Raw genomic sequence first — 11,124 nt, 5'->3', positions numbered from 1 at the left:
CATTATATCACTTGCACGTCACTGGGAAAGCTTCTTCCTGTAACAACATAAAGATGAATGCAACATTAAATACTGTATGTATACTTTACAGTGCACAGCCAAAAAACAGAATACATAGATTAATAGTTAAATATGTCACATCAATTATTCACGACATAAATGATTATATATTTGGTTGCTGGATTAGATAGAATAGATTTAAAAAAAAATTGAATATAGCAAACATAGTAATTCTAACATAAAGCCGCCATATTGGTTACCGACTTAGAATAAATTTTAAAAAATAGACTATAATAAAGATAACGATTATAGCATAAAGCGATCATATATATGGCTGCTTTATGCCACTATACCAGCTAGAATCTACCCAAAGCGCAAATCCCCTCTTCTGGCACATATTATACACTTTTTTTTACATTTGGTGGCAGTGAGTTTCTTCTACAGAACTAAAGTCCTACATTTAAAAAAAAATCAACCACTGGGTAATGCATCAAGAGAGGTATACATATGGATAAAGCTCGTCTCAAACCTTCAGTCCATATACTAGATCTTAACGGAAATGCGTTCACAGAATTATAATGTCGTGACAAAGAAAGACTATCTTAGAAGGCTGCACTTAGTCCTAAAGGGCACTGTGGAACGGTGTGCCCTTCTTACTGAGAATAGCGTGTGCATCGTCACTGCTTCAAATATATATATATTCTTGCTCTGACTAGCTGGAAGGCTCCGTTTAACCGTTTAGTGTTTTGCCCTGCAGGACACTATGGAATGGTGACCCCTGCTGTCTGGATATATATATATATATATATATATATATATATATATATATATATATATATATATATATATATATATATATATATATATATATATATATATATATATATATATATTATTGCTCTGCTTATGTCAGCAGGGCAGCGGGGAAGATGACTCAGCCCTAGTTCCTGGAGATGTAGGGATTGAGTTCTGTACTGACATAGAGATAAAAGGGAAGTTTCTCCCCCCATCAATATATAAATAGTTTTATTCATCTGGAGCTATGTGCTGGAGCTGTGTCTCTGGGAAGGCTGCTAGTAGCTCACAGGGTCCCTGGTGCAATGGAAGCCCCTCTAGGGTGCTATTTCGCAATCTCAGGCGCTTGCTATTGGTCAGTATGTGATCATATGCCTCTATTTCCTTCTGTCCCTCACTGGCACCCGGCCATCCCCCTTCAGCTAAAACCCAATCTCCGATAAACTACTAATAGCTAAACCACTTGGACTATAAAACACAACAAATCATAAAGCCAGGAAGGACTGCAGCCTCCTCCCAATGAGTTCCTATTTTGTCAACTCCACTTTCCCGGTAACTCTGCCTGGTGGGCAGGAACCCTTCCTAGGACAGATCCCGTTATATTCCTCAGGCTATGCGGATCCTTTAAGACACTATTCTGCCAGCTATGCGGCCTCTGGAGTCCAGGACAAGGGCTATGCCTCATCCTCTTATTACCACCAGCAAGCTAATGGAGCATACACCCGGACGGGCGCCTGTGACTATGGCGCAGCTGGATTTTACAGGGACAAGGAGGCTTCCTGCGCTATGTCCTCCCTGGATGAGCAATCTTCCCACTACAGTCAAGAGCAGCGCAAACCGGACTGTGCGCACAGCAAACTGCTTTATGAAGAGTCGGAGGACGCCAAGGCTTCTACACCAGTATACCCCTGGATGCAGAGGATGAACTCCTGCAACAGTAAGTGCCTTTTACCCTCATGCTTCATTCTTTACAGTTTGTACAAGAAGTACAGAGAAGGCTGCCATAAATTAGCAGAGTCCCAGCCATATGTGCCTGTCTGCTGCAAAGCACACATAGCAACTTCACTGCTCCCTTCCCAACTTTTGCTACAACTCTTCACATCATTTTACTGTGCAAGTATCCACAATGTCATGAGGTTCTATCTCCCCCATTGTATATATGTGTATATATGTCTCCATAACATCTCCCCCTGTCATTTTCTTTAGGGTGATTTCACACACAACATGTTTTGGAAAACGCACTTGCAGTTTGTGATGCACTTTTTAAACCAAAGCCAGAAGTGGATTAAAAAGAATGAGAACTTTTAAGAAAGATCTTTTACTTCTCCTTCCTGTTCGATCCACTTCTGGCTTTGGCTCAAAAAAACAGCATAAAAAAGTCATGCGTTTTCCAAAAAATGCTGTGTGTGAAGCTACCCATAGAGTTTTATACAACTTCTCATTGTATCTTTCGTATTGTACATTGTACCTGGCTCATTCGACTTTTGTTCCAGCACCCCTGTCTGGCTGCTTCTCCCAGTCCCATACATCTCCATTGCTCTCATGCACATGTATAAGCATGCTGTAAGTATACATGATGAACACTGAAGGCATGCACTTGTACATAATGAAAGTTTAGTGTAATGAAGCACTCCCAGATGATACTTTAGCTCAGTGACTTATTACCAGTTCTAGAGTTGAGGATCCCACATTTGTGTTTGTGTGTTCTGTGTGTCTAGCTGGACCTGCCGCCCATTAGTCAGAATATAAAGTGCTGTATCCATTAATGCACACAGCTTGTGGCGATCAATACATTTCATTATCACTTAAATGCTCAACTCTATTATTCTAACTGGTTGAAGCAAAGCAAAGAATTCTTTCAAGCATGTATATTGCAAATCATATTGGTATTTACAGGCAGAACTTATGAGTCAGTCATAGTCACACCCACATTATTCTGTTTATATAGATATAAAATCTGTGTATCTATTACTATCTTCATCAAGTTTATTAAATAATATACTGGGTTTATATAAAATATTTATTTTGGGGTATATACATAGTAACATGGTTATTTAAAATAAATGAATAAATACATATAATCAAAATATGAGAACACAAGTAAGAGAATCAATCAATTTAGAATTTACCTTTTATTTACATCTGTTTAACTCAAACACTGCAAGATATGACCCCCACCCATACCACTCAATCTGATCAGTTGCATATTAAACAGCAGAAAAATAGCCATAAACAAGAACAAGATTGTGTGTTTTTAATACATTTCTGGCTTTCCTCTTAGGTTCAGTATTTGGGCCCAGTGGAAGAAGAGGGCGACAGACCTACACCAGATATCAGACCCTAGAGCTGGAGAAGGAGTTTCACTTTAACCGTTACCTGACCAGAAGGCGTAGGATCGAAATCGCCCACTCTTTGTGTCTGACGGAGCGACAGATCAAGATCTGGTTTCAGAACAGAAGAATGAAGTGGAAAAAGGAGAGTAAATTACTCAACTCTTCTGTGCAGAGCGCAGGGGAGGAAGAGAAAGCCGCCGAGTAATAAAACAGGCGCAGACATAGCGCCATTACAGGCGCTCTAATCCTTGTATCTTGAATAAATTATTATTATTGCACACAGGACTGGTAAAGAACAGAGTATCTGTATTATAACTACCTATATGTCTGACTGTCATCGCTCTGCAATGCTGGAATACACTCCTCTCACCACATGCTATATATATATATATATATATATATATATATATATATATATATATATATATATATATATATATATATATATATATATATAGGCACACAGTGGGGTCATGTCTAGGTGTTCCATGCACGATTTGGCATATACTGATTGATTTTGTTGTCTAGTGTATTATTATTTCCATGTCTACTGAAAACTCTAAATACTACCTAGAAAGTCATTGTGAAATGGTTTCTATTTTTATTATTATTAGTTTTCAGTCTGTGGTTGTTTGTTTGTTGTTTACGCTTTTTTTTTACTCTATATATTTGTAGTCGAGGTCGGCCTAGTGATCTGACCTGTCCCTGACAAGGAGCTCTGCTAATAGTGAATGGAATCCAATATACACTCAGTAATGTTATATATTACAAGCACAAATAGTCCTATGTCTATATTTTGTAGCGCACCACCCCTGGGAATTCCGACTGACCAAACATCCGTTCTCATTATAAAACACTGGCTGTGTTCCTGCACTTTCCCAACATGAAAATGAGAGAGGTACAGTATTATGGAGAATGGAGAAATTCAAGTCTCCAGCAGCTCAGCGTCCTCTAATCCAATTCCCTCTTGTTCTGAATGCTAGGCAGCTCGTCTGGGGTATTTTATTAAATGTTGTGGACAATGAATACTTGTGGTTTATTTTCTCTGTATATTTAGCATTATGGATTCAATCACAGATTATCTGCTGGGAATAAAACATGGCATTTCTATGAAGAACAACACAAGTCTAGTTTCTTTTTTCCTAGTATTATTATTTAATAAAGATAGTAATGCATTGCTTTCCTATTTTAGCTTTTTCAATGTGAATAAAACTGTGCGTTCTGGAATGAGCAAACATGGAGGCTCCATTATGACTCTCTAAATTGTTTTTAGAAACCTCATCTGTCCTATTCTGTCCAGACCATCAAATGTATTATTATTATCACACCTATATTTCTAATTTCTACAATGACACTGGAAGCTAATTTGCAGCTTTGTGGCGTTTTATAATTCTCGGCATGGCAATATATGGCTGATTTCATATACCACAATAGCAGCATATCCAGATGTTGTGCTGATCAATAAACCTATAGATTACCACATGTACATCGGCGATAGGACCATCAAAATATATTTTTACTATATTTTTTTATTTTATATTTTTTTTCTTTCCTTCCTTTTAGCTTAGACATTACTATAGTTGCTTTATGAGTCGCTACTAGCCATTGTGGCATCTAGACAATGTAGGATCAAGCGACTTTGACTATTATTGCAGGTTTTGACATTTAATTCTGCCTAATTATTATAAGAGTAAGACATATAGACATATATATGTATTTATTACGACCTTAAAAAATATGAAATAAGGGCACTTAATGGGTTATTTTCTGGGTGTGTACCCAGGTGCAATTCTCCGTCTTTCCGGTAGGTGGCGCGGTCTGCCAACAGGCAGACTCAGCTTCCCAATGATTTTTTTGGAAGCAGTACATTGACTTGGGCCTAACGATTCTTAGATCGTCATTATTTGTAACCATAGAGCATGAATTACCTCTTGAGGTCATCAGTGAGAATTTACGACTGGTCAACAAAAGCACGTGATTTGCAAACGCACCCACACCCCCATATTTGGCCGCATACATAGCAAAAACGAAGTACAGTGCATTGCTATAATTCATTAATACATCATAAATCGTGAGACGCGGGGTGATCCACAAATCAAGCCTCCAAAATTCACCCAAATGAGTTCCTACTTTGTGAACTCGTTCTCAGGGCGCTATTCTAATGGCCCAGACTACCATGTGTTAAATTATGGTACTGGCAGCAGCAATGTGAACGGTTCTTACAGGGAGGCAGGCAGCATGCATCCCACCTCTTATGGTGCTTACAACAACTACAATGGCATGGACCTGAGCGTCAGCAGCCGAGGGAGCGCTACCAGCAACAGCAGCAGCGGCGACAGCAGCCACCACTATGGGGACAGCGCTGGAGGCTTCCCAGCCCAGGGGAGCAGGTTCGGAGCTGCCTCCAGCTGCCCCCTTTCCTCCTCAGAGTCCCAGAGCCACGGGGGGAAGAGCGAGCAGGTCCCCCCAGACCCGACCACCTCCAGCAGCAGCCACTTCACAGAGGTAGAGGAGAATAGTGCATCCTCAGACCCCGACGAAGCTACCCCGAGAGGAGGCTGCAGCAGCGCTGCCCGGGCACAGCAAGAGAGCAGCCCCCCTGGAGCGACCACTGCAGACGGACAGAGCCCCCAGATCTTTCCCTGGATGAGGAAGCTGCACATCAATCACGGTACCGATGCTTTTTACTTTTCCATTTCACAGGGGCAAATTTAGTTCTTCTCCGTTGGTGCCCGTATATATATATACTGACACTATGCCGACCATATAGGACTGGAAATATGTCACATACAAATGTAGGATCCATATATGTAGGCTATAAAATGCAGCGAGATGTTCTAGGATTTCTGTAATAAACCTATGTAGTGTGGAAGTTACTTCTGGATCTCATATTTATAAACAGGCGAAATATTTAGAGCATCAAATCCTAAGGGTGACAGTAAGGAGAAGGGGCTATGGATGACAGAAATGTAATAGACAGTGCAATATTTAATGGGATAATCTAAATTTTGTAGGAGCAATTGAGAAAAAAAAGTAAGGACAGTGTAAATGTGCAGGGGATGGTGTAAAAAAAAGAAGGTAGCGCAATTTATAGGAGACAGATAAACAGTAAATGCAGTGCATTCATATAAAGAATAGTAGAGATAAGAGAGTGCACGTTTGGTTTGCAAAAATACGGGGAAGGGTTGAAGGGTAGTGCAGAATTGTGGGGGACAGTGGGGACACCATTTCAGATTTTTGGGGGGAGGTGGCGGGCAATAGTAGGTCCAATGCAGTTTTGAAGCTTAATGGAAATACGAAGAAGTGTATAAAAGGTAAAGACAGAGCTGAACAGTGAAATGTGCAAAGTGTGGGAGTACAGGCAGATTGGCGGGGGCTATAATTTGCACACAGGTGGGTTAAAATGACATGCTCCTACAATAATTAACCGCTCTCCTCACCATCCAGATATGACAGGTCCGGATGGGAAGCGGGCGAGAACAGCCTACACCCGTTACCAGACCCTGGAGCTGGAAAAAGAGTTCCATTTCAATAGGTACCTGACCCGCAGGAGACGTATAGAGATCGCACACGCATTGTGCCTATCCGAGCGCCAGATCAAGATATGGTTCCAGAACCGGAGGATGAAATGGAAAAAAGATAATAAACTGAAAAGTATGAGTTTGGCCACAGCAGGCAGCGCTTTCCAGCCCTAACAGTAAGAAATGCCAGGACTACATTGATATTCCCCCCATCTGGGACACCTCTTGCTGGGCACCTCCAGGAGGACAATGGTGGCTCCTGCCCAGGATTTCCCCATCTTTTCATCATTTCTAGCTGTGTACAGTGCGCTCGGTCGCCGTGATGTCCCATGTTTTGTGACTGTAAGATACTGCTGCTTTGTATGGACTACATGGCATGTTCATCCAGCTCCTCAATGTTCTAACTTATTTATAATTGATGATGGTAATAATAAAAAAAATGCGTCGTTGAATGGTTTACAGTTTTTTTTCTTTTCCAGGACAGGTACAGTGGACTTTAAGGTTGCACTACCCCCCAGCATTGTGTTATTTCAATGTCAGCTCTGTGTTCTTGCTTGGTAGTTTTGTGTTTGTTAATTGTTATCAAGGTATTAGACTGAAGCTACTGTCACATCAGTAGTGTTGGGGGAGTGAGTGACATGTTTTGTCTATTGGCGGTACCTGTATTGTCTGTCTGCCTGGGGATTTGCCAATCCATTGTTGTATTTGTATTAAGAATAAAAAGAAATGTTTCTCTTATTTATCAGATGTGTCTTGTCTGTTCCCTACCTTCCTTTATCTCGCTATTTCTTGCATGTATACGTTTTGTGTCTGATATTTACACATATATGTAAATATTTACATATACTATGCACCATTTATCCAAATATTTATCGTTAAGATCAATCTAAACGAGTTCCCTAATGTTGGGAAAGTTCTAAAAAGTTTTTCCAAAGTTCCCAAACTATCTATAGGCTCTTACTCCACTCCAGCAAGTAATTATAAAACACACTGTGGTCACACATCCAAGCTACCCAATAAAGTTTATGCAACAACAAGTAGAAATCAAGTCAGATAGGTAAGCACTTACCCTAGTTCTGCTAGGCCTCCTGGAAGAGTTAAAGGCAGTCTAACATCCCGAACCCTATTGCTATTTTAGCAAGAGGCAAACTACACCCAAAGTAGGTATGACATTTACATGTCAAATGGGTACGGTTTTATCTAGAAGTTAGATCGTAAAAATGGCCCAGACCTCAGACAGATACCCCCTCACTGGCTCTCAAAAGTCACGTGAGCTCCATAAACTTAGGTTTATGGTTTTAGGGAGTTGACAATGTACAATATATTTCACATTCTCCACAATGTTAAGTGACAGTTTAACTGGCTTGTGAGGGACGCAGCCAGAGAGGATTGCAGCAGATGAGCAGCTACAGGGAATGACACACACACTGCAGGTTTGGTGCTCAGTGCACAGGACGCAGGATCTGGAGACAAAAAGTAAGTTTTTATATCCCCAGCCTTTCAAATAATGTCACGATATTATAATGCTGCGCAACAGTCGCATATGTAATAAGATGCCACAAATAGTGAATCGGTGAGAATGTGATTAATGATGACACTGAAAGCAGAATTGTCTGAAAGTGTGTGGATAGCTTGTGGACAGAAATAGGATCGATCATTCAGGGGATCACAAAGAAATTGCATGTGCAATATATATATGTGTGTTATTAAATAGAAACCGCTACTGTGTCATGAGAAAATGAAATCAAAGCAGAATTAAAGCTTTTTGGAAAAATAGTGTAATGTGTTGTAGAAAAGATAAATTAATCAATGTAATGCGATAGAGGTAGATAGATAGATAGATAGATAGATAGATAGATAGATAGATAGATAGATAGATAGATAGATAGATGTGATAACTAGGATTGCATCCGGTATTTTTTGTATCCAGGCTAGTCTACAGCACACCATCCTCCTCGTTACATCTGATCTAATAATGAAATCGTCTATAAGTTGTTCAGTCGACAAGATCGTTTGGGATGACAGTCAATGAATGATAAACATTTTTTCTTGTAATGATGATCTGTGAGTGATATGGGTTGGGTAAAATATATGATTACTACAAAAAACATAGATTCTTACATACCAGAATTTAGAAACAAATGCAACATTTGTTGTGGCTTCAATCCTGTTCTAAAAGTTCACCTCACTACGTGTCATGAGCAATGGTTTTAGTAGAGAATTACAGATGATAAATCATCTATGAGAGTCATTTAGTGAGTTAAATTACAATAGTAATACTGTGTTGAAATTAGTCAGTGAATCGAGCTTCTGCAGCCATTCTTTTCATGTGTTTATTCTTTAGTTTAACAGACAGAATGTTCAATCAGGGTGCAATCAGGGGTGATTCTACATATAAGGTCCTAATCACCCTGACTGCAGCAGATGATTGCGGCAGAGATTGCAGGATGAGGGTCTGGGGTGGTTGTGGGGGATGGGGGGTGGGGCGCAGATCTGTAGGTACACAGTTTCATGTATGAGGATTGTGTGCTGAAGAATAAACAGGAAAGCAAGGATATGGCTGTACAGACACAAAGGATTTTTACTATGGTTACTATTTGTTTCCTCTTTAGTTCATAGCAATTTTCTTTAATCTGGCTAAATGAAGGTGATTTATGTTAAAGACAGGAAAATATATGATCCCGCAAAAAATGCTACAGAATGTTTTTTCCATTATATATATAACTGTACATACAAAATTTATATATGTATTTTTTGCATATTTATATATATGATCTGTCGTATATGAACATAATTTATATGTACATATGATCATTCAGGAATCAGTATATATATATATATATATATATATATATATATATATATATATATATATATATATACATATATGTATATATACATATATATATATATATATATATATATATATATATATATATATATATATATATATATATATATATATATATATATATAACCTGAATGATGTGTTCATAATTCTGCATTTTGTGCATTTGGATTACATAGTGCACTACTTGATGTTGAGAACATTGGCCAGGACTGCAGTGCTGGGCACAGTGCACAGTGCGTCATTGGTACTGCAGCAGCTCGTTGCACTTTTCACCCCTCGGGCCGCCTGTTGTACCCTGAACCCTCCATCACCTTTTCCTCGATCATCATTCTGCTGAGAATTAACGTTTCTATAATTACCAAACTATCCCTTTTCCTCTTAATGCGGGGAAGTTTGTGAAGTGAAATGTTTTATTTGCTGGTAAGTAAGTAGGTGATGGAAATCTGCTAAGCGATTTAATTAGGAATATCAAATGAAAAGCAAAGGGGGCACAAATGAGCTGAAAAAAGCGCAGCTATTCTAAACGATTAAATCGCCATTTTGGCAGGATAATGGGGTTTGCATTCTGAATGGGAGAAGCTTTGCACATACCCCATCAATTATTCATAGAGAGAGGGATCATTGCGAGGTCAGCAGTCTGGTGCAAAGAACAGAACCAACCACAGCTCACCCTCCTTTTCCGGGAATCGTTACCCATAAGGGCCACTGTCCAACACAGGACCCTGACACTATATCCTGACACAGTATTCGTTTTAATAATATATATACTTATGATCCCAAGCAATAATGCATTATTCACTCCTGCAGATCAGTACAATTCTAGCATGCATCCCTTTCTTCTCTCCTCCAGGTGATACTAAGGAATAGTAAAAAAAAGCAGACAATTTTAACTATTGATCGTATATTAAAAAAAAGACAAAAGTATTATAGAGGTGATGCCTTTATTATTTAGTCCCCCAAAAAAATATATGCAACGTTTCGAGGCTACCTAATGCCCCTTCATTACGCTTTAGCCTAGGCCTGATGAAGGGGCATTAAGTAGCCTCCAATGCTTGCATACGTAATTTTTTTCTAGTGACCCGGTATATAAAGAGGCTAAGTTCAATGCAGTCACGGTTATTATGTCTGCAGATTGGCTGACTTGCAGTACCCAATAGTGAACAGCAGAGCCCGCTTTAGACCAAGTTCATAGACCGCTTATGGCCGTAAATACATTGACCACCCTGCTGATTCTTCTACCTTAAAAATTCTATATCCTGCTATGTATTTTTATGTAATTCATGGAATTCTATAAAATACTTCTAATCATTAAAATTAATACATTTGATTTGGAGGAAATATAATCACATCCTTGTAGAAGTAAGATACCAGCAGATTAGAACTAATAGCCCTGTATGTTTATGCTGCAATTAATTCATTGCTTTATTAATACAGCTATTAAATATTCCTCAGCTCTAAAAAAAGGAAGAGAAGAAAGAGATCATGATACAGTCCCGTCTGCCTATGCCCCTAGGCAGCCTGACAGAGGCTTGTTAGCTCCATATTATGGTCCTTGAGGTCAAGAAGTGGAGGGTCAAAAGTTTACCTATAATTCATTGCTGCTCTGATCTACAGATGCACTGCA

At 39.2% G+C, this 11,124-nt stretch overlaps 3 protein-coding genes across 5 annotated transcripts in view; all 3 read left to right on the top strand.

Annotated features, from left to right (window-relative positions):
• Window positions 1-11,124, top strand: part of HOXB3 (homeobox B3) — a 51,033-nt gene that overhangs the window by 2,795 nt on the left and 37,114 nt on the right. The window contains exon 1 of one of the 3 annotated variants that reach the window (XM_066587199.1): window positions 8,027-8,125. The exons of the other annotated variants lie outside the window; for them this stretch is intronic. The gene's annotated coding sequence lies outside the window, so the exon portion shown is untranslated. Of the gene's footprint in view, window positions 1-8,026; window positions 8,126-11,124 lie in introns of those variants that run through there. 3 annotated transcript variants of the gene reach the window in all.
• HOXB6 (homeobox B6) lies at window positions 961-3,504 on the top strand. The gene is made up of 2 exons (XM_066586837.1): window positions 961-1,732; window positions 3,077-3,504. The coding sequence occupies exons 1-2, from the start codon at window positions 1,315-1,317 to the stop codon at window positions 3,331-3,333; spliced, it is 675 nt and encodes a 224-aa protein (XP_066442934.1). The 5' UTR covers window positions 961-1,314; the 3' UTR covers window positions 3,334-3,504.
• On the top strand, window positions 5,025-7,391 carry HOXB5 (homeobox B5). The gene is made up of 2 exons (XM_066586894.1): window positions 5,025-5,799; window positions 6,576-7,391. The coding sequence occupies exons 1-2, from the start codon at window positions 5,247-5,249 to the stop codon at window positions 6,821-6,823; spliced, it is 801 nt and encodes a 266-aa protein (XP_066442991.1). The 5' UTR covers window positions 5,025-5,246; the 3' UTR covers window positions 6,824-7,391.

Source organism: Eleutherodactylus coqui, chromosome 13, assembly GCF_035609145.1.
Source record: "Eleutherodactylus coqui strain aEleCoq1 chromosome 13, aEleCoq1.hap1, whole genome shotgun sequence".
Taxonomy (NCBI): domain Eukaryota; kingdom Metazoa; phylum Chordata; class Amphibia; order Anura; family Eleutherodactylidae; genus Eleutherodactylus; species Eleutherodactylus coqui.
Note: the sequence above shows the minus strand (reverse complement) of the source record. Positions and strands in the feature narration are given on the sequence as shown.